Source organism: Lynx rufus, unplaced genomic scaffold, assembly GCF_022079265.1.
Source record: "Lynx rufus isolate CCGP_SWC_20201006 ecotype Redwood Valley unplaced genomic scaffold, mLynRuf1.p SCAF_11, whole genome shotgun sequence".
Classification (NCBI taxonomy): Eukaryota; Metazoa; Chordata; class Mammalia; order Carnivora; family Felidae; genus Lynx; species Lynx rufus.
In genome coordinates, this window is record NW_025814825.1 from 21,055,829 (window position 1) to 21,082,214 (window position 26,386).

General features: G+C 44.3%; 3 protein-coding genes across 5 annotated transcripts in view; 2 read left to right on the forward strand and 1 right to left on the reverse strand.

The window, feature by feature from the left end:
• Positions 1–464: 464 nt before the first annotated feature.
• DYDC1 (DPY30 domain containing 1) lies at positions 465–13,042 on the reverse strand. 2 transcript variants are annotated; one of them, XM_047072598.1, is made up of 6 exons: positions 12,896–13,042; positions 12,133–12,234; positions 5,879–5,971; positions 3,692–3,748; positions 2,932–3,036; positions 465–532 (listed from the first exon to the last, which is right to left on the reverse strand). In XM_047072598.1, the coding sequence occupies exons 1-6, from the start codon at positions 13,040–13,042 to the stop codon at positions 503–505; spliced, it is 534 nt and encodes a 177-aa protein (XP_046928554.1). In that variant the 3' UTR covers positions 465–502. The 2 variants fall into 2 exon arrangements, with proteins under 2 accessions (XP_046928554.1, XP_046928555.1); XM_047072599.1 differs by lacking the exon at positions 2,932–3,036 and having other exon boundaries at positions 503–532.
• A 2,950-nt stretch (positions 13,043–15,992) lies between these two features.
• On the forward strand, positions 15,993–24,703 carry DYDC2 (DPY30 domain containing 2). The gene is given in 6 exon segments (XM_053722174.1): positions 15,993–16,284; positions 16,950–17,072; positions 19,432–19,515; positions 20,225–20,381; positions 20,737–20,859; positions 24,195–24,703. Coding segments are annotated over 3 exon segments (528 nt in total). The 5' UTR covers positions 15,993–16,284; positions 16,950–17,072; positions 19,432–19,515; positions 20,225–20,234; the 3' UTR covers positions 24,453–24,703.
• Positions 24,704–25,595: 892 nt separating this feature from the next.
• PRXL2A (peroxiredoxin like 2A) overlaps positions 25,596–26,386 on the forward strand; it is a 47,168-nt gene continuing 46,377 nt past the window's right edge. The window contains exon 1 of one of the 2 annotated variants that reach the window (XM_047073053.1): positions 25,596–25,726. The gene's annotated coding sequence lies outside the window, so the exon portion shown is untranslated. The remainder of the gene's footprint in view (positions 25,727–26,386) is intronic. The other variant, XM_047073057.1, reaches the window with a different exon arrangement.

Here is a 26,386-nt window from a genome sequence, read left to right on the forward strand (position 1 = left end):
TCAGCTCATCTCCCATTTGCGCCTTCCGGTTGCTTGGGCAAACTCTCTCTCTTGCTCTCTGAGGAATCCTACAAACAACCAGTTGCATCGGAGAATCCAAAACAACCTGTTAAGGCTACCCTTGAAAGCCCATTTATAAAGCTGTCTTTAGAGAAAAAAAAAAAAAAAAGCAGAGTTCAGATTTGGAGGAAAAAAATACAGCTGGGAACCTCATGTTTTGAAACTTGAAACAAGCAGAAAACTGTATTGCTCTTGGGTTGGTTGATCTTACAAATCTTTTTTTTAATTTTTTTTTTCAACGTTTATTTATTTTTGGGACAGAGAGAGACAGAGCATGAACGGGGGAGGGGCAGAGAGAGAGGGAGACACAGAATCGGAAACAGGCTCCAAGCTCTGAGCCATCAGCCCAGAGCCCGACGCGGGGCTCGAACTCACGGACCGTGAGATCGTGACCTGGCTGAAGTCGACGCTTAACCAACTGCGCCACCCAGGCGCCCCGATCTTACAAATCTTGATCAATGTTTAATGCAACCTAAAAGCAGAATAAAAAGTAAATATACTTTAATACAATCAGAATTGTGAAAAGGTACAAGCCAAAGAAATCAGAGTTGGGGTCAATTCTATGTGACTATGTAAATGAACCTTTTCGATAGTTTTCGAATTAGTTCAAGTAAGATCCAAACTCAGCATGTTAACAACGGTGTTCTCAAGCACAGTGTTTATCAACCCATCCTTTCTTCTCCTTCTCTTGCTCCCCTCCCCCTTTCTTACTGTTATCCCTATCATTCTTGTAGGGGTCCTCCTCCTGTGTCCACCCCTTAAATGATGGAATGTGTAATGGATGTGCCTGAGCCCCGTCCTGCACATTCTCCTAGGTACCCAACTCCCTCTCCTAGCTTCACCTAGCTCATATGCCGATGACTGCTACGTTCCTATCTCCTGCCTGGACATCTCTCTTGTCCTCTGAACCTGTACCGCACGTCAACTGGTCTTTGGCCACTTACATCTACATATCTCAGGGTCACCTGAGACTCAGCATGTCCACAATGGAAGCCATCATTTTCACAAAACCTACTTCCTCTTCTTACGTTCCTCACCTCAACAAATGGCTAAGCTCCGAGTCCGGTTGGTTGCCCATGGCAGAAACCTGGGCATCACCTTGACTTTCTTCTGTCCCTTATCCTCCCAGCCAATATCAAATCCACTGGGTTCCTCCCATCTCTGCTGTCTACACCCTGATCCTAGCCCTGGTCATCTTGCATCTGGATAATTATAAAACCTCCTAAGTGGTCTCTCTTTTCCACGCGTGCCCACTCAAATCCTCTCTCTCCCCTCTAAAGCCACAGCTCCAGTCCTCACATAAACCCTTTCAGTGAATCCCACTGCACTTGCCATACAGAGCACAGTGTGATGTGGCCATTAGCCACTTCTCCAGCTTGGAGTTGCAACCCAGCCAGCGTCTGAGCTGGGCCATTCCGTTCTGTGGGAGTGTCTTGCTCTCCCTGTCTGCTGGGCTGAGCTCAGACTAACCCCTTAAGTTTCATCTCCTCAGGAAGACTCATCCAGGCTGGGTCTGTCCTCTTAGGTGCCCTTGGCCCACGCCGCCCCCCCCCCCACCCTGAGGGCAGGAGCCCCATCTGTTCTGTGCATTTGTCTTCGCTACTTCCCTGCGTGGTCCCAAAACACAGCAGACATTTAATGGAACATCTCTACTAACTGATTAGCACCAAGCCCTTCCAGTTCCCCCTTGTGAATAGGCCACCAATGCCATCTCTCTCTCGATTACTGCATTAGCCTCCTAATGGGTGTCCTCACCTCTCTCTCTCCATCCTCCCCTCCATGCTGCTGCCAGAGAGCTTTTCTAAAATGCAGGGCTGATAGCATCAGCCTCCATTGTCTTTAGGATAAAATCTACGGCATCTGGGCACAAATTACCAGGCCTTTCACGGCCTGCTTCCTGTTCCCTCCCCTGCGTGGTCTCTCCTCCTCCCTGCCTCACACCCCCGACTCTCCCCTGTCAGGTCTCTAGCTGTCTTGTACTCTCGCATCCTCCCCCTCGCACCCCCAGCAATCAGTCACCAACTTCCTTCAGGAAGCCTTCCCTGACAGGGCTCCTCCACTGGGCTGGCTGTCCCATTTTGTCAGTGCGCATGGTTAGGTCACTAAATACATCCTCTGCCAGGACAGTCCTGGTCTATACCCGCAGGACTGGCTTAGATTAATAGCTCCCTTGTTCATTGTCAAAGCCTACTGCTCTGGGCAATAAACCACTTGTTCCCTCTAACAATGACTATCAATTGCTTATCCAATCACCTATTTCCCCCCTAGACAAGGTAAAAAAAAGAAAAAAAAAACTGTTTTATTCACAACAACATCAGGCACAATGCCTGGTACCTAGAAAACACCATGTGTTTATTAAACAAGCATGGGTACTTATATACTGTAAAAGCACGCACTTTCGTTAGGATATTTATTTCGTTCTAGTGTTTGCTCCTGAGAAACAATAAGCTGGCCCCCAACATTTAACTTAAAGATTATGTATTTCACCAGATGATTTTAAATATATGTCTTGAAGAGATTTTGAGATTTTCAAAGCCTAACTCCAAAATATATATACATCACCCTCTGCATATGGCACACCATGACCTCAGCTCCAGCTTCCAGCTACTTTCCCATCAGTGCTGACACATTTGCAAGGAGCCAGACCTGCGCCCAGCCTGCCCCTGGTGGCCAGCAGCACAGGTCCACAAAAGGGCAGAAGGCCGATTAGGAATATGGTCAGCACTCGGGGAACTGGTTTCTTTCTATGACAGTAAGGGCCCATTTGCCATCCAACCCAGGACTCATAGGCACTAGGCTTTCCCAGAGTAAAACAAAGCAAACAAACAAACAAATCTGTTTTTCACAAAACACTTTCTTAAGGATACTTACATCAGATAGCATTGGCTCATCAAGCTCTTCCACTCTGCTCAGGTTAGGTGCCCCGTATCGATCGCTAATTTCAGCTAGCGTTTTGCCTGAGTCTGGTGTTATATCCTACAATCATTAAAATTCATTTCTAATATTAGATGAGTTCAAAACGAATACGTTAATTTTCTTTGATTTTGGTAGGAGATTTCTGAATTACAACATCCAAATTCAGTGTCATTAATTAATGGAATGAACCAACACCTGTTAATGGAGAGAGAATTCTAGAGATAAATGCTAAAACTTACTTAAATTTAAGAAATTTAATTTAATACAGAAAACTAACATGTATCATTGGAAGTAAACATATGGTCAATAAATATCTCACGACATTCTGGTTTTTAAAAATGGGTGATGGGCGTTGAGGAGGGCACTTGTTGGGATGAGCACTGGGTGTTGTACGTAAGACATAAATCATGGGAATCTACCCCCAAAACCAAGAGCACACTGCACACACTGTATGTTAGCCAATTTGACAATAAATTAGATTTAAAAAAAAATAAAAAATACAAACGCAAACCAAAAGTCTAATTTTTATCCATTTTGAGATTTTGCTCTAAAGAACACTGTACTTGTGAACTGTTGTTACTAGAACACATACTTGGACTATCAAGTTTGATAATTTCCTTATTAAAAAGTTTAGCTCCTAATGCATCAAAGTTAAGCTTTGCCCCCCAGGACACTCATTCATTTCACGTGACACAGAATAATGTTTCCTTCTCACCTCTGAATGTGAACTATCTTCACTCGTAGGTGTGTTTTCTATATTCATTCCCATCTCCTACAATATATAAAAATGAAGAAAAATATTTGAATATACTTTCCATTTTGATTCCATGTTTAATGTTCAAGAAGGTTTATTTTTACATAGTGCTATGATCAGTTTAACAGCAAACATGTCATCACTTTTAAAAGGGTGACCTGAATACATTTAGTACAAAACTGCAGCTCACAGTCTCATTTAACACTTGACACTAATAGAAAACCATGTTTTATTTATAATTGAACACGACTCTTTAAAAAATGAAATGATCTGAGACATCAAACCAAAAGCCAAATTATTAGGGTGACAAGTGACGAAACAAAAACTTTCCTTCCATTTGACATCACTGAATCCTCACCAGAGAGAAAGGGGATATACGTCCCCATGTATTTAAAAATTTTTTTTAACGTTTATTTATTTTTGAGACAGAGAGAGACAGAGCATGAATGGGGGAGGGGAAACAGGCTCCAGGGCTCTGAGCTGTCAGCACAGAGCCCGATGCGGGGCTTGAACTCACGGACCACGAGATTATGACCTGAGCTGAAGTCGGCCGCTCAACCGACTGAGCCACCCAGGCGCCCCAACGTCCCCATGTATTTATGTGTGTGTGTGCACATGCATGTATATCCACGTGCCCTCCAACATTCAGACTGAGATAACATCAGCATCTGTGTTTTTGTTAACTACGTGTGTTTTCAGACTATGTATAGGGTTTTGAATTTATCTTTTTTGTTTGTGTTTTATCTTAGTATTTTATTTTTTTAAGTAGGCTCCATGCCCAACGCATAGCCCAATGAGGAGCTTGAACTCACAGCCCTGAGAGCTGAGATCAAGTGCCTGACACTTAACTGACTAAGCCACCAGGTGCCCCTTAATTTATCTTTTTAAGAATCTCATTTTTGAGGGGCGCCTGGGTGGCGCAGTCGGTTAAGCGTCCGACTTCAGCCAGGTCACGATGTCGCGGTCCGGGAGTTCAAGCCCCGCGTCAGGCTCTGGGCTGATGGCTCGGAGCCTGGAGCCTGTTTCCGATTCTGTGTCTCCCTCTCTCTCTGCCCCTCCCCCGTTCATGCTCTGTCTCTCTCTGTCCCCCCAAAAATAAATAAACGTTGAAAAAAATATTTAAAAAAAAAAAAAAGAATCTCATTTTTGATTTCAATCCATTCTTCCACCTTTCAAAAAAGTGCTCTAAATAATGATGCTCTCATCTAAGCCATGAATAGACATATTCAATGAAACCTACTTCTATTTTTCATTTTAATTGTGGAATAAATCGAGGCTGGTTATAAACATAGAATATAAAATATCCAGTTGAAAGGTATAACTCAGTCCTTCAGAAGTTTGGTCTATGTGACACACACATTTTGGATCCCAGGGAACATTGGCCAAACTAGAGGTCTGACATTATATAGTCAATGGAAACAGACTTTTTTTTTAATTATTTTTTTAATGTTTTCATTTATTTTTGAGACAGAGACAGAGCGTGAGCAGGGGAGGGGCAGAGAGAGAGGGAGACACAGAATCCCAAGCAGGCTCCAGGCTCCGAGCTGTAAGCACAGAGCCCGACGCGGGGCTGGAACTCATGAACTGTGAGATCATGACCTGAGCTGAAGTCAGACGCCCAACCAACTGAGCCACCTAGGCGCCCCGAAACAGATTTTTTAGCATAAGTCCCTGCGTAATTGAATGAAAGACATGAAACAGCCATATAAAAATATTTTGAAACGTAAAAATATTGTTGATAACACATCTAACACGAGGAAGAAATATGCGACCGTCTCAGAGATCAGAACGCCCTCAACGTTACAAAGAACTTAACCTTCAACATCAGCTACCATAGTCAAGGACAACTGTGCCTTGACTAAAATGTTGCTAACATCCCCAAGAAAGAACTCTACTGCTCACAAAGCAGTTTCACATATACGGTCTTGGCTGATCCTCGTGACAAACCAGTAAGATAGTGCTAGTGATATCTTGTTATTCTTATTTTTCAAAAAGGCAAAAGGAGACTAACAGGTTATAGGACTTGTGTCAGTCACACAGCTAATGTGTAGCACGTCTATGAATCCCACGTTATAACAGCTGGAAGAAACAGTTTGAGGGTTCTAAGAGGTTTTAAATAAAGCAGGCAGGTATAAAACTTCAAATTACCTTCTCTAATTGTTCTTGAGCTCTGTGTAGTTCTTCTACTCTTTGTCTCTCTTTTTCTTGCATTTCCAACTCCAGCTGGAATGCCAGCTGTTGCTGAATATTCAGAAATAAATAAGTCATGTTAAAGTCAGATCAATTGCCAGGAATTAACTCTAATCACTCTGAAATGTCCCAGGATAATTAAGTTTATACCTACGTAAATTTCAGACGCTTACGAGAATAAATGATCACAGCCGCCTAATACTTTAGCTTTTACAAATATTTCCTGAAGTCTAACATAAAAAAGGAAGCTTCCTTAATTGCTAATTTGCAGAAAAGAACAATCTGCACAAAATCATGTTATTTTCTCTGTTCTTCTTAGAGCAACAAATGAGATTGTCGTACTTTTTTTCAGATAAAATCTCTTCATCCATAGATACGTCTTCAAACAGCCAAACCTTGGTTACAGAAGAGTGGATGAGAAAACCTTAAGTATATTATCTGAAACCACAGATAATCAACAGCATATTTGGTTCCAACTCAACAGACACGCCACACTAGAATAGGGGTCAGCAAACTAAATTCTGTGGGCCACATCTGAACCCAGTCCTGTATTGTACAGTCCATGAGCTAAGAAAGGTTTTACAGTTTTAAATGGCTGAAAAATACTGAAAGAATAATATTTCGCAACACATGGAAATTACAGAAAATTCAAGTTTCGGTGCCTATAAACAAAAGTTTTGTTGAAATACTGCCAGGTTCATTTGCTTACTTATGTCTGTGACTGGTTTTGCAGAACGGCGGTTGGGTAGTTGCAACAGGGACCATAGGTGGTACTCTCATCATTTTCTGCTCTGCTCAGCACACTACAAATCACAGTCATGCCATTTTACCTCAACAGTTCTTGGAGTGGCATGGTATCACCACACCATGACATTTTTTAAAACAGTGCACACCCATCATGTCAAAACAAGAAAAGATGTGGATTTGGAATGTTGCTCTCTGAAGATACAGTGGAGAGTGGATTATTTTATTATCAAATTAAATGGCAAAGTATGGTGTTTACGAAGCAATGATACTTTATTAAAAGAATGCAATACTCGGAATGCAAGCTGGTGCAGCCACTCTGGAAAACAGTATGGAGGTTCCTCAAAAAACTAAAAATAGAACTACCCTACGACCCAGCAATTGCACTACTAAGCATTTATCCAAGGGATACAGGTGTGCTGTTTCGAAGGGACATGTGCACCCCCATGTTTATAGCAGCACTATCAACAATAGCCAAAGTACGGAAGGAGCCCAAATGTCCATCAATGAATGAATGGATAAAGAAGATGTGGTATATCTATAGAATGGAGTACTACTCGGCAATCAAAAAGAATGAAATCTTGCCATCTGCAACTATGTGGATGGAACTGGAGGGTATCATGCTAAGTGAAATTAGTCAGAGAAAGACAAATATCGTATGACTTCACTCATATGAGGACTTTAAGAGACAGAACAGATGAACATAAGGGAAGGGAAGCAAAAATAATATAAAAGCAGGGAGGGGACAAAGCATAAGAGACTCATAAATATGGAGAACAAACAGAGGGTTACTGGAAGGTGTGTGGGAGGGGGGATGGGCTAAATGGGTAAGGGGCACTAAGGAATCTACTCCTGAAGTCATTGTTGCACTATATGCTAACTAATTTGGATGTAAATTTTAAAAAGTAAAATAAAAGGGCACATTTTGTAAAAAAAAAAAAAAAAAAAAAGAATGCAATACTACCAGACTAAGCATGTGTCATCACAATATTCTCAGCCCACATGAAAACAAAGGTCAGAAGTATTAGAAAATTTAAGCAGAATTACTTCATCACAGGATTTCTTCACAAAAATTAAAAATAGAAATGAGACTGCAATGGAAGCAAGTTCCCAAGTGGTTCCTTTGTTAGCGAAGCAAAGACGCTCACTTACCAATGATGATTTAATGATGCATTTGATTTCAGTGTCCTGGGGGCAGAGGGTGGGGGGGGGGGACTTACATTAAGATTTTGGTGAAACAGTTGCTCAAAGAGTTGATGGCTTTGGGAGCAACATCAACAGGCAATTAAAACAAGGCGAATTATTTTGAGCGATTTTCCTTGGCTCCTGATGGGTAGACTAATGTTCCCAACACTGCTCAGGGGTTACTGTTTACTGGAATCAAGGCTGAGGGTTTTTGTTTTGTTTTGTTTTTTGGAGAGAGAGACAGGTGAGAGGGAGAGAGAGAATCTTCAGCAGGCTCCATGCTCAGCGCAGAGCCTGACTTGGGCTTGATCCCACGACCCTGGGATCACGACCCGAGCTGGAACCAAGAGTAAGACGCTCAACCAACTGAGCCACCCAGGCGCCCCAGGGCTGAGTCTGAAGTGACTGAAAGATCAGCCTCTATGAACAGTCTTCATGGGACAACTACAGGCAAGAATATTTTCAAAGAAGTCGAGAAACATTAACTCAGTACAACCAGCAACGAAACCTGCTAAGATGTGTTACAACCAATGGTGAACGGAAAGAGGCTTAGTTGGACACGTTTACCAAGCTTGTGAAAACACAGCGTGGAGAGCCTATGAGTCGTGGCCATATTGCCCACCAGCAGGTGCTCTGCAGGAAGCGTCACGTGCTCTTGAGCCAGCGGGACCAGCAGCACCTTTCCTTCACCCTTACGAGCGTGCCCATCATCAGTTCTGTGAATTTGTGTCAGGAACGGAAACCGAATAAATCTAGGCTTGCCCTACCACACAGCAGTTCCACGGCTTCACCGTGAAGCCGAAATTTGAATTTTCTATACTGGCCATGTATCATGAAATGAAAACACGGTAACAGTTTAGTGTGAATTTTGGGGCTCAGGACCAAGATTGAAATTTTTCTGAATGAGAAGAATCATGTTCAGTCACTATTATCAAACCGTAAATGGCTTTGGAAATAAGCTTTTGCTACAGACCTAATAATGTTTTTAAATCAATTCAAACTAAACATACAAGGTGAAACAGCACTAATATGTAAAAATTTAGCCCTGCAGGACAGACATTTCAACAACACCTAATGTTTGAATCACCATGTCAAGCTGCCTCATTCACTTCCCATGCAGGCAAAATCTAAAACAAGAAACTAGACCCCCATCCCCACACAAATCTGCAGCAGGTATATTTCCCAATCTCAAACTATAGATCCAGAGTTTTGTTGGGTTTTTTTTTTGGCCTTGATTTAAGTGCAAATTAAATTTCCATATCCCCAAATCCATTTAACTGTGTGATTGAGAAGCTTTTACCAACCTTCAATTGGAAGTGATTAATCTACAAGGTAATGACATGCCAAAAGGCAAAACAAGATAAAAATCTAACAGAATTCTACAAATGCATTCCAGGAGATAAATATGGTCAAAATTATATGCACATGGACTGATAATCAGTATTTGGCAGGAAGCATCTCTAAGCTATTTTCAAAGATGGAATACTAAAATCTCATTACAGATCAGCATTCACAGATAAATACTTTCAATCAATTTTGATGACAAGGAACATTAACTCTGAACTCCAACTAAGTGAAATATTATCTTTAAAAAATAATTTAAGTCTTCCAAGTAGTAAGCCGGATTCCAAAAAAAAAGTTATATTTTGCAGTCAATTTTATTTTTTTTTAATTTTATTTCATTGACACAACATTTGTGGAAATTTGTTCTCTCTTGCTATGTCTACATAATACTCCATAATACATACATATCCCATTAAGAGCATTTAAAATTTTTTTTAAACATTTATTTATTTTTGAGACAGAGACAGAGCATGAACGGGAGAGGGTCAGAGAGAGAGGGAGACACAGAATCGGAAACAGGTTCCAGGCCCTGAGCTGTCAGTACAGAGCCCGACGCGGGGCTCGAACTCATGGACCGCGAGATCATGACTTGAGCCCAAGTCGGACGCTTAACCGACTGAGCCACCCAGGCGCCCCAAGAGCACTTTAAAGCTATGCTTTTAAAACACATCTTTTAAAAGTAATACATTTTGGCAAATAAAGAGATAATAAACAGGAGTTAATATTTATTTACAAAAGGTCGTTGAAGGGAATTTCTTGGTAATTTTGTATCATGCACACTAGGATAAAAGTGATGGGTAGGTAGCCAAAGTGCAAGAACACATCACTCAATCCACTTGCAGATATTCGCAGAGGAAGTGAGATAACTAATCTCTCAACAACAATGCAAAATGTACTTGGCAAATACCAACCACATTGGTCATCAGAACCAGTGTAACATTTTTGGGAAAATTTCAAAACCTAATTCCCTTCTTCACACATGAGTGAAACCATTAGAAAAGGTATTCAAAAAACAAAACAAACAAACAGACAGACCAGCTTTTATACCTCCTCAGTAAGCTCTTAAGTAGAAAATGGCAGTAAAAATACTTCCCAGTTCACAAGGGCCCGGGGTTTACTGGAGAGTGCTGAAAAATCAGTAGCACTAACTGTGGGAGCAGGGAAGTGACCAGAGTCCTGAAGCCCAAGCTCACTTGATCCAATGGACTCCGAGTGCCTCTATGTTTCTTTGCGTCTCGGTCTCACTCTCTCCCAAGCTCTTCTCTGGTGCTCCCTCCTCCCGACCCAGGTGCCCCTTTTCCTCGTCTCATCTATTTCTGCCCACCAAGCTATTTCTTTAACTGGTCATAAAATCTTCTGGAGACTATTACTGTTATCTTCCATTCCCCATACAATGCTCAGGGTTTAATGCACAGCGGATCACTTCACACTGGTCAACAGGATACCGCGAGAGGAGTGCTTGATTTCTAGTATTGCCAACTTGGATCTAAGTAAGACAAAGTGGATGAGTCAAAGAACGTTAAGTGCCTCTACATTTGTGACGTAACTGCCTTGGGGAAGGAGAACTGCTGAGAGGTTCTCCTTATTCTGATAGAAGGGGGCAGACACTGGTTGTAGAAGCTGAAGAACAAGGGCAGCTTCTCGAAAGTTGGGGCAACTACAGCAGACACTCACCCATTTGGATGATCGTTTGACATCCAACTCAATGCTTTGCCACCTCCTGATAGGAATTAGCCAAATGATTAGATAAAGAGAAGATTCAGAAGCAGTAAAGTTTTCAATAGCCATATCTGTCTAAGGTGCCTAGAATGTTCTACCCAAGTATCAGGTATGAGAGTTTAGGCAGAGAAACTATTTGCCATGTCTATACTCTCCTTCTTATCCACACACCCAAATCACGGGCTTCTTTCCCTTTCGCAAATGTGTAGCTGTGACTCGAGACTCTAGAGTTAAGTACTACGTGGTAGAATGGTAGGGATAACCTAAATTTAGTTCAGAGGCTCTTCATAAATTAAATCGGTCCAGAAGCCACTCTGGAACTTTCCCTCTCTTGTTTACACTCCAGGACTCATCCCTTAAACCGTTCTCTTACCAACATCTTCAGCTCCCTAATCCCATTGCCCCAAACCTACTTCAGTCAAGGGGTCTGCCCCTTCCACATCTTCACTCAAATATCTGGCCTAAGTGGAGAAAACCCATAATCATAAAACCAAACCAACTGGCAACATTATAAACGCCTGGTCTCTAACTCTAACAGGGTACTCCATGCCACCAAGCAATGCTAAGTTTCCTGGTCAACTCTAACATCCTCCAAAGCCACCATTTCAAACCCTCACCGCTCTTCCCACACCTCCCACTTCATCGCCCCATTCTTGGAAGATGATCATGGTCTCTACTTCATAAAGAAGAGTCATTCAGAAACTGCTTTCAACTTTGTGCCACAAAACCTATACACCCACGTGTACCCAGACTATCCTCTCCCCATTTCTTAACGTCAACCACTCCCTTCCCCGCTGCTCCTAAAAAAAAACCCAACCTCCCTCCTTGAAAATCCCCTTGAAAGCATTACCTCTGCTCACTGTCTCCCCCATTATCCTCCCCCCTCCCCAACACACTGCTCCTATCAAGGTCACCAGTGGCCTTGAACGAGCACTTCACAGTCTTGCTCTCGCTCAACCAGCAACTGACTCCTCGGGTCTCACTGAGACGCTCTCTCCCCTTGGCTTCCATGAGAACACACTCCCTGAGTTTCCTCCTACCCCAGCTGCTGCTGCTTCTCTAGCAAAGAAGGCGTAGATACAGAAACACAGAAACATGAAGACAGAAGAAAGCCATTCCTAACTGACTAGCGATGGGGAGTTTTTCGCCATTTGGGTCGCACCACACTGAGGCTGACCCCACTAATTCCAGTCACCCCTGAACCCCCACGCTTGTCTCACCTGCTGGATCAGGAGCTCCTCTGCTTTGAGCCTCTCCATCATTTCCTGCTCTATCAAAGCCAGTTCTCTCTCACGCTCCAGGCTGGCCATTTCTTTCTGTTTCTAGCAGTGTTCAAAAATAATATCAAGTGACTAAGTGGAGATAAAACAATTTGTGAAAACAATCTTGAAAGCATGTTAATCACCAACAATGGGGAAAGGGTAAGCAAATTTTACTTCACCCGTGTGGAAAATGTGTAACAATTTGGGGGAAATGTGTGTTTTATTTGAACAAAGAGCATAAAATTAAAATTATACAGTGGGTATGTTCACGATTATGTAAAAAGAAAAACTACAAATGTATAGAAAACGTATAGAAAAAAGACTAGAAGAAAGAGGTCTTCTCTGGGTATTTTTTTATGTTTTTGATATTGTCCAAGTTGTTCTATAATAAACATGCTATTTTTATAAACAGAAAGAAAGAACACTTGAACTTTTTAAAAAAGCAAATCGGACCAATTATTTGACTCTTCTACTGTTTTTTAATGCTTATTTATTTATTTTGAGAGACTGCACATGCAAGTGCGCATGTGAGCAGGAGCAGGAGAGGGGCAGAGAGAGAGAGGGAGAGAGAGAATCCCAAGCAGGCTCCACGCTGTCAGCTCAGAGCCCACCAGACGCAGGGCTAGATCTCAGGAATCATGAGATCGTGACCTAGTCGGACGCTCAACCAACTGGGGCCTCCCTCACTCTTCTAATTTTCTACAAGAAGGTCCCCACTTACCAGCTGCTCCATGCTCACATTTTCCTTGTATTTGTAAATCCACAATGCTAAATATTCTACTGGATCCACTGGGCGAATTCTCGCCACTTGTGCAAGACCTTGAGTTAGACACGTCCCGAGGCACGTTTGAAGATATGTCGACTCCATTTCTCACCCCTAACCTCTAAAAGGTAAATGTTTTTGCATTAATGCAGGAAATGTTCAGTAAGGCACAATAAAAGTAGAGTCCGGTGAGGCCAACAAAGCATTACATCCTGTCACCAGTCGTGGGCGCCCCCCCCCCCCCCCCCCGCCGGTCAGGGATGACACAAAAAAGCTGGCTCTGGGGAAACTTCTCACAGTTTCCAGAAAGCCTCCACAGATGTCACTACAACTAACACTAAGATGCGCTTTCAAAATCCTGAAGGGCTTTCGAGTCCAGGAGTCGGAGAAGAGCAACACACAAAACCCCCAACCAGCAAAAGGAAGGAAATAATAAAGATTAAAGCAGAAATAAATGATACAGAAACTAAACAACAACAACAACAAAACGACAAAAAAAGAAAAAGGGTTACTGTCGTTGGGAGCTGACCATACGCCAAGCAATGCATGTGTCACTTAATCCTCACAACATGGGTAAAAAATCGGTATTATCTATCCCCACTGTGTGGATGAGGAAGCCCAGACACAAGGAGTGTAAGTCCATATGGTGGAGATGGGATTCATACCCAAATCTTCATTCCAGAGCCATTACCTTCACGACTAAGATGTTCCTCCCAAGCCATGGGGGTCCGTTTTAGAAAACATCACAATACTCCACCTCAAGAGACCACAGAAGTCCATGAATCTCTAAGGACAAAGAATAAAAAGAATTCAACCTCCAAAGGATAGCATAAGAGGCTCCTCATGCTTTGGCCCCAATTTCTTCGCCCACTCACCTCCAGACATCTCCTCTGCCACCAGCACATCCTGGGCTCTGACTATACTGAACATTCTGCCATGCTGCCAGTCACACCTTGCACACTTCAGTCTCCAGGACTGTTGTGCATAATGATTCCTCACCATCTCCCAAGCTGGGAAATGTCTCTCCTCACCAGCAAGATGTAGGTCATCTCTCATTCCCTGAGCCTTCCAAGCACCGTAAAGAAATTCTTCCTTCTCCAAGCAACTCACACAGCACCTGTCATACAACCTGAGAATCATCTGTGTACGTGTATGTCCGTCCTCCCTCTAGAAGACAAACTCCTCCAGCTCCTCTAGGAGTGTGTTTTAATCACAGGGCAGACATGCTGGTTCCCCATGGAGCAAGTGAACGAGTTTCTCCATTCTCCCAATAATGTCCCAGTCTATTCAGTTATGAAGATGGACAGGAATAATCTTAGACCAGATTTAATTTTTTTTGAGAGAGAGACAGAGCATGAGCAGGGGAGGGAGAGAGGGAGACACCGAATTGGAAGCAGGCTCCAGGCTCTGAGCTATAAGTACAGAGCCCGATGCATACAGAACCCACGAACCGTGAGATCATGACCTGAGCCGAAGTCAGATGCATAACCGACTGAGCCACCCAGGTGCCCCAATCTTAGACCAGATTTAAAAGAGAGAAGAGAGAGAGAGAAAGAGAGAAGGAATGAAGGAGGAAGGAAGGAAGGAAGGAAGGAAGGAAGGAAGGAAGGAAGGAAGAAACAAGGGAAGGAAAGAAATGTAGCAACAACTGCATCTCAGGTGCTTTGAAAAAACTAATCACCCTCAAAGTACCCTCATGGCGTCCAGTCTCTTCTGAGAATCTAATGAGATGTAATTGTTGTTCAACAAATATATACTGTGTGCCTATATGTCAGACATGAGCAATTATAGAGCAGAGAATGCCAGCATGTCTGGTCCTGTCCCTGGACAGATGCACCTAACATTCCGCCTAAAATTTCAGAAACAACAACCTCCTGAGGTTCATCCATAAGCCCCACCTCTTCTCTCTCATTTGATGGTGGTGAGCGTACAAAATGGTATAGTCCCCATGGAGAGGAATTTAGCAATATCTAGAGAATTAAACAGATATTTACCCTTTGAACTATCAGTCTCACTTCTGGGGATCCTAGCTTGCAAAAATATGGAGTGATGATACATACACATAGTTATTTTGCACCGTTATTTAGAATAGTCAAACTGCAACTGTATCCAAAACTTCTTCATTAAGGGACTGACGAAATACAGCAACACAATGAATTACTGTGCATATAAAAGACACGAGGAAGGTCTCTAAAATAGGGAGTGACCTCCAGCACACTGGGAGAAAAAAAAAAAAGCAAGGTGCAAAAACTGTATATAGTATGTTTTGCATTAACAACTGCAGTGGAGAAAGGAATGTGTATATGCGTACATAAGTGCAGCCATAAAAACTTAAACTCTAAAAACTGGCACAAATGAGCCTAATTCCCTATCGAGCTGGCATGGGTGTCTTAACCATACAGAGAGAATGACAGTATTACAGACAGTTTGAGACACGGTATCTTCACTGTGCTTCTTCCGTGGGATATACTCTAAGGACAAAAATAACTACATTGACAGGTCAATGTCATCTGAAGTAGAGTAACACAAAACAGGCAACAGATTCCTGAAAATACATGGGAAAGGGACCATGTCCCCAAGGAAGAAACCTCTGGCCTAAGAGCGGCTCCCAATGGAGAGTCAGTCTCGGATCTATGGGCGTGGCTTAGCAGAACCCAGTAACATCTGCTACCTCGCTTGGCATGTTTCCTGTCCATGAAATGACAATACCCATACACAGGTTCTTGCAAGGAACGTTACTTATCATATACACCAACGGGCGCATCGGCGCAATAGAAGAAAGCTCTTTCCCACAGAAACAGCTACCTCAAGCCCGTAGAAGTTGTCACAAGAAGTACAAAGAAGTCCTTTTGCCCATGCTTAGGAGAAAGCCGGCCGGTCTAGTGAGAAAGGAGGGGCCCGGGTAGAGTTTCCAGTCCTCTCCACCGGGCGGCGCAGTGCCTCCAGCGGGGTTGAGGGGGAGGGGAGGGAAAGTAAGAGGCGGAGGAGGAGGCGGTAGCAACGGCGGCCGCTCCCAGGCGCTGCACTAACCTCGCTCTGCTCGGGGAGCCCAGGCGTCGCCTGAGCCCCACGCCACTCACAAGGTCCAACGGCCCGAACCACCGCGCGCGCGGGACCCCAGCCAAGCGCCAGCAACAGGTCTGGGCGGTGCCCGCAACAGGTCTGGGCGGTGCCCGCAACAGGTCTGGGCGGCGCCCGCGCGCTCAAAGTCGCTAGGCATCTCCCGTCGCTAGGCAACGAGTGCGCGCCTCGGGACGCGAGAAGGCGCGCTGCCGCGGGGAAGGGACCCCGGTGCGGGGCGCGGGGCGCGGGGCACGCGCGGCAGTGAGTGGGGGCTCCCGGGATGGGTGAGTCCGGGCGCCAGCGGGCTGGTGAGCGGGGGAGCGAGCTCGCGGCGGAGAGGAGCGTGCGCGAGACTGGGGCGCAGAAGGCGCGCGCGGGGTGTGGCGGGGGCGCCACGCAGAGGGGGGAGCGCCGCCGTAGGTGAGCCTAGACTTTGCAACCTGTAGGCTGGGAGGAGCGGGAGGCCGAGAGGAGGAGTGGAGCGGCGGACGGGCCCGCGCTCCCTGGGAGAGACCTGTCCCCCAAGGGCGGGAAACCCCTACAGCCCCCAGCCAGAGGAGACAATCGCGGTAGTTCGACGGCCCCGATGTTTTCACAGCTTCGCACCTTTGCGAGTGCCGGTGACCTCTGCTTGGTTCCTATCAGAACCAGCTCAGGCGCTCCCACCTCCGGGAAGCCTTCCGACCTACGCCATTGCGGAGCCATTGCAGTCTTCCCAGGCCTAGTGGTTTGGGCACAGCGCTCTGCTAGCGTCTCCCAGGTTCTGTTTTAATTTATGTTGGGCAGTGCTGGGCAGAGGAAGCCTCACCAAACGTTGGTTGAGGCAGTAAGTACCAGACTGGGCACTGACAGATGGACGGGAGCTTGGGCTCTTGCCTGAGCTAGCACGTGCCAGGGCCCTCACTGATTAAGTCAAGAAATATTTCCTGAGCACCTACTGTGTGCTTAGCACTGGGAAGAGTGTCAACAAAGCCCATCTCTATGCCGACTGAGTTGCAAGGCCGTGAGCAAGGAGGAGCAGTGTAAGCAGACCGTCAGAGGAGCTCTGGGGAAAAGAGCCCCCTCCCCCTTGGTAAGTGTGCCCTGAGTTTGTGGACAGAGGCCTGCGAAAGGCGTCCCTTTGGCCTCTCCCTCCCGAGGCCTCACACGGTGGTTCTGTTTTTCTGGCTCTACTGCCTTTGCAGCAAGGCCTTGTAACTGTCAGGTCTCCTATTTCATTGAGACCGTTGTTGAAAAGGTGCAGTGTCCAGCAGATGCTCACTCCAGAAAGGGTTTGCCCCTCCTTTCCTGCGGAGAGACTGGTCCCGGAATGCAGAGTTGGTGATTCTGGCAGCTCTCCAGTGGTGAAAGCCAAGTAGGGCTGTAACAGAACCACCTGGGGATTTTGTTAAAATGCAGACTCTGAATATGCAGGTAGGGGGTGGGACCTGAGAATCTGCGTTTCGACAAGCCTCCAGGTGACGCAGTCCTGCAGATCACGGACCGAACTTTGAGTAAAAGGGGTGTAGAAGACAGCTTATCCAGGTGCATTGGTTCAGGTGGGCCGCACATTAACAGAAGTAGAACGCCTCGTACCCCCACCCCCACCTTCCACTGTTATCCCAAACTTAGTAGCTTTAAACACACATTTATTCTCTTAGAGTTTTTGAAGCCAGAATCCAACATGAGTCTTAAGAGGGCTAAAACCCACACGTCCGCAGGGCTGGCTCCTTCTGCAGCCCCAGGGGAGAATCCGTTTCCTTGCCTTTTCCAGCTTCACAGGCTGCCCACACTCCTTGGCTCCTGAATGACGTCACATTTTTGCCCTCAACTTCTGCCATCACACCTTGTTCCCTGTCTGACCTTAGCGTGTTCCTGTTATAAAGACCCTTGGGATTACAGTGTGCCTATCTGGATAATCCAGTATCGTCTTCCCAAATCAAAATCCTTAACTTCATCACACCCGCAAAGCCCCTTTTGCCACAGAAGGTAACCTCTTCCATAGGTTCTGGTATTAGGACTTAGGCACTTTGGGGAGCCATTATTCAGACCTACTACACTGTGTAGTTCCTAAGAAAAAGCGCATTTTCTTACTCATATCTCAATGGCCAAAACCGGGAAATTTAACCTTGATACACTTCTATTATGCAACGTTCCAATTCCTATCTAGTTTCCCCAACAACATAATTCAAAAGAATTATGAAATTCTTTTTTTTTTTGGTTCAGATTCAATCCAGAATCATGTGTTCGGTGCAGTTGTTAGGTCTGTGTAGGCCTCTTTGCTCTGGAATGGTCCCTCCTCTTTTCTTTGTCTTTCAAGATCTTGACATTTATAAGAGTAAAGGCCAGTTGCAGACTGTCTCTCAACTTGGCTTTGTTTGTTATTTCCTCAGTTAGATTTGAGGTTTGCATTTTGGGCAGGATCCACAGAAATGTATTTTATCCCACTAAGAAGTGCATCACATCAGGAGACACATGATGTCACTTTATCCCTTTACTAGTGATGTTTACTTAGATCGCTTGATTAAAGTTGTATTGGGCAGGTCCCGTCACTGTAAAGTTCTTGTATTTCCTTTTGGAATACAAATTGTGAGGAGAAACTTTGAGACTATATGAATATTCTGTTTATCAAATATTCACTGAGTTTTAGCACTCACTGATGTTTCGGCTTGATGAAGTTATACTGTGATGGGTACAAAATGTTGATTTTTTTTAACGTTTATTCATTTTTGAGAGACAGAGTACAAGTGGAGGAGGGGCAGAGAGAGAGGGAGACACAGAATCCAAAGCAGGCTCCAGGCTCTGAGCTGTCAACACAGAACCCGACTCAGGGTTCTACCCCACAAACCATGAGATCATGACCTGAGGCGAAGTCGGACGCTTAACCGACCGAGTCACCCAGGTGCCCCCAAAATGTTGATTTTTAAATACTCCATTATTCCTTCTATGTTTATTAGTTGACATTCTACTTTTAGAACTTGCCCTATCTCAGGGCACCTGGGTGTCTCAGTTGGTTAAGCATCCAACTGTGGCTCAGGTCATGTCTCGTGGTTCACGAGTTCAAGCCCTATATCGGGCTCTGTGCTGCCAGCTCAGAGCCTGGAGCCTGCTTCAGATTCTGTGTCTCCCTCTCTCTGCCCCTCCCCTGCTCGTACTCTGTCTCTCTCTCTCTCTCTCAAAAATAAATAAAACATTAAAAAAATAAGATAAAAATATTATTCACTTTATTATTTGCTCTTTGGGACATAAGATATGTAAACTTCAGAAATACAGAGTTGGTCCGAAATAGGCCAGGTGTCAGTCTATCTACTTTTGTGTTATAGTCTTCCACTGTAATAGCTACTATTTATTAAACACTTCCTGTGTGCCAAGCTAAGTGCTTTACATGTATTTATTATCTCTTTTAATCCCCACAATTATGAGGCACATACGTTTATTATTCTGTTCTACAGATGAGAAAATTGAGGCTCAGAGAGACCGGGTGAATTGTTGAAGATCACACAGCTAATAAATAGCGGCACCAGGACCGGAACTTGGTCTGTCTGTTCCCGAAGCCTGTGTTCAGACTGCTACACTACACTGCCATCCCTAACTTATGATCTGACTCAGCCTACACGGCCCCCAGCTCTTGAAATCTGACTAATAGCAAATACCGGGGCATTAACTCAAGCTCATGCAGTTTCTTGCTTGAGCACTAGACAGCAGAATATTGTATTAAGTGCTGGCAGGGCCCTGACTATAGGTAGCTGTGGCACCTGCCATTTTCCCTTCCTCTCCTCCCCAGGGCTTCTCAGTGGTCCCTTATGAAATAAATAAGTCTGTCTTATCTGTGTCACAGATGACTGTAACTTCCAAGCTCACAATAGCACAGCTTGCTGGGTCCTTAGAGCCGCTCTTGGGGCCTCCTGCCTGCTCAGTTATTTCCTCCCTACTCAAGGGTAGAGACGTGGGGGTAAATGGAGACCTTAGCCTCCCCTAATCACCAATAAAGCAAGCTCCTCTCGGGCCTGATGACCCCCAGGATCTATTATTATCTGACTTAAGACACCTGGAGAGCTTTTAAAAAAGTCCATTTGAATATAAGAAAGATAGGCAAATATGTATTTATTGGCTCTTTTGGGAGGGGTGGCATCCCAAAGAATCTCAGAGTTATCCTGAAATGAATCCGAATTGATTAGAACGTGTCTATCTTTAAAATCAGATCAAATTCACAAAGTAGCGTGACTCTGCTTTGATGTTTCCCAGGCCCACAAGGATGGAAACAGACTACCTGAAGAGGTGCTTTGGAACCTGCCTGGGCCAGGCACTGGCAGAGGTGGCGAAGGTTCGGCCCAGTGACCCCATAGAGTACCTGGCTCACTGGCTTTATCATTACAGGAATACCTCTAGAGCAAAAGAAGAGGTGTGTGTGTGCACTGAGTCGTCTTGGGGACGGCTTCTCAGCTTCCTCACAGAAATTTGAAATCCAAAGCAGGATTCCAGAGCTAGCCCAAAAGGTTTCTTGGTTTATTCAACCTGGGAGATCGCTTAGGCCCAGATATTCTTGAAGTCTGGGGCATCTGGGGGCTGAAGAAGGAATCCAACTCAGAGGGGTTGTGGAATTGGTAGATTTGGAGGTACCAGCAGGCAAAAGCTAGTTACAGGAGCAAGTTTCAGAGGCCTACAGGACCCGAGTCTGTGGTCTATCCCAGCGAGGGCAGGCCTATTCGTACAGGCTTCCCAGGGACTGACCTGATTCAGCTCTCGTATCACCCCAGGATAGCCGAGAGAAGATCCGGCTGAAGGAAGAATATGATAATAGCCTCAAAGAAACCGAGATGACAGAAATGCTGAAGCAAGAAGAGTGTCAGATTCAACAGAAGTATGATAAGTGTCACCAGGTAGGGAGAAGGAACTCAGCAGTGGGGGTGTATGCATCCCAGTGATGGATATCTGGAAATCTGTAAGTCCTCTAGGCCCCAGTGCAAAGTGCATCACGGCTCCTGTAAGCCTACCTTTCCCTCCTTATTCATATGTTTATATATAAACCCGTCTTATTGGCAATCCTTGTCAACGAAAAAAGAAAATGTTTAAAGGCAATTCCATTTTAGATTTCAGGAAATACCTTAGATGTTACTGGTTTTAAAAAATCAGATTTAAAAACAAATCTGCTCTCACTTAGAACAAATATGTTTCCTTACAAGATCCTTTGAACCCTTTTCAAGTATTATTCAGCATTCCAGAAACCAAATATGGTTATCAGTATATACTTCAAGTACATTATTGTATTCATTATATACTGTTTACTTAAGTATTTTATTTGCTCTGAACTACCTATTTATGTATCAAACCACAGATGCCTTCTCTGTGATGCTTTAATACTGGTCATAAATTGTTACCTTCTTGTAGCTGAAAACAGCTGTATGTTCATTAGTCTGCCAAGCTTATCTTTTATCTCCCGAGATTTTTGCCATAATCTTCTGAAAAACATCTTGTGCCTGTTTTGCGCTTTCTTCAAAGTGCATGATAGCTGGATAGGAAATTGACTTACTGGGCTTGATATCTGACGTCTTTCCACCTCTCACCGTATCCTGTGTGTTAAAATCTTTAGTGCAGTTTTGTACAACCCACTAGCTTTTGCTGGTTTCCAAAGCCACCTTTGATGAAGAGACATGAAACTATTTAGCTTACGTACACTTAGGCTAATATGCTCAGCTCTCCTCATCATTAATAGGTTTATTTTTTTAAGTCTGGATGTTTTAAAGGTAAATCAAATCAAAAGAAAGGTGGGTTCATACTCCTGTTTGTCAATAGTCCAAAGGAACTCTCACTCAGGAACATTTCATTCTTTTTCTTTTTCTTTTTTTACCTTTTTAAAGCTTATTTATTTATTTTGACAGAGAACAGAGCACACGAGTGGGGAAGAGCAGAGAAAGAGAGAGAGAGAGAATCCCCAAGCAGGCTTTGCGTGCAGTCAGCACAGAGCCCCATATGGGGCTCGAACTCACAAACTGCGAGATCATGATCTGAGCCCAAGTCAAGAGCTGACACTTGACTGACTGAGCCACCCAGATGCCCCGGGGAACATTTCATTCTTTGAGCAGTTGCTGGGAGATGGTAGTAGGGAGGTTGTGAAGCCGAAGCTGTCATCCCCTTACCGCCCCCCTCATCCTTTTCTAACATCACGCTTCCCTGTTAATAGAAATATGAATATATAAGGCAGGGAAAGACTTCCAAAACTCCACCCTGGTTTTAGGATGCCTGTATTAAAGAAAACTTTGCTCACATGAATATTTTGAATCATCCCATTGTGTTGCGTGCAGGAGCTATGACACCCTGTAGCAATATTCCTTTGCAAGATTTAGAAGAGTAAAAGGTATGCTGTTCTTTTGCCAAGTGTGAGACAAAGGCGATTGTGAGGGAAGATGGGCGGGGGAGCCAGCATGATGCCAGGACTAAGTGCCAGGTTTTCAGTTTCAAGGAAGAATGCGTGTGTAAATCGTGATCATGGAAAGTGATGCCCTTTGTTAGAAGGAAGTAGAGAGACCCAACGATGATCGGGAAACAACGCTTCCCTTGAAGAGCCCCATCATCCACAAGCAAGTTGCTCTCAGAGTATGAATTGAAGGAGCTGGGTAGAGAGGGCAAAGAAGTGAAGATACCTCAAATAAGATGAAATTCTAAGTTCTTGTTTCTCACCGGCTCAAGGCAAATGGCAGACTATTCCTGGCTACTGGTCATTTTCAGATTTTGAATCACTAGTACTCTGAAATCTGGTCTTAACTAGGCCCAGGAGGAGTGGAATAAGATTTCAGCAGGCCTGCCAATGGGCTTTTGTGCACGTACTCAAAGCTTTGCTAAACTTACCTTACTATCTTACAACCATGATCGCTTGCATATACCTTAGAAAGCCTTTGAGTGCCCCAGATTGAATATTCCCGGTCCAGTCGATGCGTCAAAAAGAGGAGTACAGGGGCGCCTGGGTGGCGCAGTCGGTTAAGCGTCCGACTTCAGCCAGGTCACGATCTCGTGGTCCGTGAGTTCGAGCCCCGCGTCAGGCTCTGGGCTGATGGCTCAGAGCCTGGAGCCTGTTTCCGATTCTGTGTCTCCCTCTCTCTCTGCCCCTCCCCCGTTCATGCTCTGTCTCTCTCTGTCCCAAAAATAAATAAACGTTGAAAAAAAAAAAAAAGAGGAGTACAGACAGCACTGCGTGTGGTAGAGATCTTAGCCAATTATAGCCATCAAAAAGAGGTGGCAAGAGAAGGTAGTATTTGAGTCAGGCCTAAAGGAAAGCTAGCAAAAGTTGCCCTTGTATTTCTCTTTATTAAGCTGGGGTAGTTTTAAGTAACTAAACCATAATTCTGTTTCTATGTTGGAAAACAATCCCTTTGTATATAGAGATGTGGCCATACAAATGTTTTATAATTACATTTTTATGGAATCAATACATCGATTTGCAGGGCGCCTGGGTGGCTCAGTCGGTTGAGCCTGATTCTTGATTTTGGCTCAGGTCATGATCTCAGGGTTTGCGGGATGGAGCCCGGTGTCGGGCTGTGCGCTGCTTGGAATCCTTTTTCCCTCTCTCTCTGCCCCTCCCCTGCTCGTGCCCCTCTCTCTCTCAAAATAAATAAACATTAAAAAAAAAAAAAGATTCTTTCTCTCCCTCCCTCTGCTCCTCTCCCCACCCCATGTTTTCTGTCTTTAAAGACAAAAAAACAAAAAAAACATAGATTTGCTGTGTAGACGCATAGCACTTTGAAGTTGGAAGGGTCTTTTCGATCTCATGGGACTGCAGTCACATAGATGCCAGACTGTTTGATACTGTGTCATAGGTCACTGAGACTGAATTTATTTTTTCAATCTTGACAATATTTGTGATAAGTGTTTTAAGCCCTTTGTCATTTTAAGGGCTTTTTCTATTACATACTTTTTCCCTAGATTATGATATGTATGTCTAGTAATTATTACTTATGTGCTGAACATTGTAGATGATACTTAGTAGGGAGCCTAGATTATGTAGTTTTCCTTTAAATGGTGTTGAGTTTTGTTCTGGCAGGCAGTAAAATTATTGGTGAATCACCCTAATCCTATCTGATTTGTTTTATACTTTGTGAGAGCAGATCTGTTTAATTTTGTTATTAGTCTTGGGCGTGAAAATGGCAGTGTTGTGTTCTTGGCATATTGAGTGTGTTTTAATCTCTGCTAATGAACTCTTTTCCTTTTTTGTTTTGTTTAGCCACTGGTATCTGTAGCTAGCTCCACAATGAAGACTGTATTCATACAAGAGAACACAAAACCCGTTGAGAAGGATGGCTTGAGGCAAGAATCTTTGCCAGGTACTTCCAATATGGTTCCCGGAATGCCTCAATAGATTCCTTCTTGAGAGACATCTGGCCAGGCTGACTGCAGTGTTGAAACTCCACAAGAAATAAATTCCTAGGCTTTTCGGCATAAAATTGCTCCCAGAATGCATCCTGGCTCCAAATCTCCTTAAGTTATCAAAAGGTGGCTGATTCTCATGATGCTTCTCTCAAAGCTACAAGCTCAGAAAGGGGCCAGCTAGGGCTCTGACTGAAGATGGTAACTGTGTGAATTAAACCAAAATTTGAGGGACTGTGGAGGGGGGTGTCTGCAGGGACTCTCCAGCCAAAGTTCTGTTCTGATAGCCATGAAAACCCCCTAATCATGTAAACATTTCAACTACTGATAGGATAACATAAACTCATGAGGATTTCAAATAAGTAACCAAAAGACTTTTTTCTCTTGATTTATCTTTTTTTTTTTTTAGATTAGACAGTAAAAACATCCATTTCATCATGTGTTCGTGTCTTGACTTAAAATTTTTTTAATGTTTATTTTATTTTTGAGAGAAAGAGAGTACGAGCAGGGGAGGGGCAGAGAGAGAGAGAGAGCACAGAATCCAAAGCAGGCTCCAGGCTCTGAGCTGTCAGCACAGAGCCCAATGCGGGGCATGAACAAACGAGCCGTGAGATCATGACCTGAGCCAAAGTTGGACACTTAACCAACTGCGCCATGCAGGAGCCCCGTGTCTTGACTTTAGATGAATTTTGCAGTCAGGTCCCCGAGTGTTTACACATGTCCTAGAGCATACCCATGTCACTGACAACAGGTATTTTAAAACAGCTCCAACGACAGTAGAGCTCGGTGTGCCCACTTCCACGATGAGGCTTTTGGGGAAGAAGAGGACAGGCTTCCCATGCTCGCTTGAAAATGGCTTGAGATAACAAGGGGAGACTGGCTTGGGGTTTATAGTGTAGTTAGGGGTGGACCCATGTAGGAGTTCCGCCCTCAGGGAGAGGCTTGCGTGGCTTGAAACTCCCGCTGTACCAAAGTTGGGAACACCTGAGTTTATCAGTTTGCCCAGATGTGGGGCACAGTGGGGAAGGGGAAGAGTTGAAACCTAAAAGCTGTCGGCAGTCAGACGCCAAAAAGTGGAGTCAGACTTTATCACAGAGGGCAGACCTGGGAAACTTGGGAGTGGCCTTGACCCACTCAGTCTTTGAGTAAAGCAGGTGGTGAGGTCATTACTTCAAATTTGCACCTGGTGGGTAGATATGCAGCCACACTTTCCAGAGTAGCTGGGAAAAAGCCAGAGGATCCAAAAACCCACACACAGAAGCAAAGAGAGCTTTGTAGAGGACGCAGTGGAATCCTCGGTGGATGGGATGGTATCTGCAGCTCCCCAGTGGGAAGGTGAAGTCCTCTGCCTGGGAGTGGTTGTCCCTTGGACATCACAACCCATGTGAGGTGAGTTGTAACTTTTGTCTGCTTTAAGGGATTCCATACTTTTGCCTTTGACCGTTATTTAGCCCCAGTATGTGATCACGTTCCTGGCCCATGAAAGTGTAATCAATCCCTACTAATCTTTTTTTGCACTGTTTCCAAGTTTGGCTTTTTTTGTTGTTGTCATTTTGTTACCAGAAAGTTGTTACAATGAACTTTCCCATACACATATCTTAGAACATCTCTGCTGATAGATTTATAGATTGCTAAACTGAAAGATACTTGGGGGCGCCTGGGTGGCTCTGTCAGTTAAGCGTCCAACTTTGGCTCAGGTCATGATCTCATGGTTAGTGAATTCGAGCCCCTCATCGGGCTTCGTGCTGACAGAGCCTGGAGCCTGCTTCAGATTCTGTCTCCCTCTCTCTCTGCCCCTCCCCCACTTGCGCTCTCTCTCTCTCTCTCTCTCTCTCTCTCTCTCTCTCTCAAAAATAAATAAATAAACTTAAAAAAATCAATGATGCACCACCTCACGTTTGTCAGGATACCTAGAGTTAAAAAATAGTGACAACACTGAATACTAGTGAGGATGAGGAAAACCCAACTCACTCATACTTTGCTCCTGGAAATGTAACGTGGTACAATTACTCTGGAAGACAATGTAGCAATCTCTAATAGAACTCAACA

Bases quoted from the DNA above. Each gene is read 5' to 3' on its own strand.
- DYDC1 (XM_047072598.1), bottom strand. From the start codon at position 13,042: ATGGAGTCGACATATCTTCAAACGTGCCTCGGGACGTGTCTAACTCAA. The intron at 3,037-3,691 runs GTGAGAAGGAAA...TAATGATTGTAG, and splicing joins AAGATAGTTCACATTCAGAG to GATATAACACCAGACTCAGG. The intron at 533-2,931 runs GTAAGTATCCTT...TTCTGCTTTTAG, and splicing joins ATGAGCCAATGCTATCTGAT to GTTGCATTAAACATTGATCA.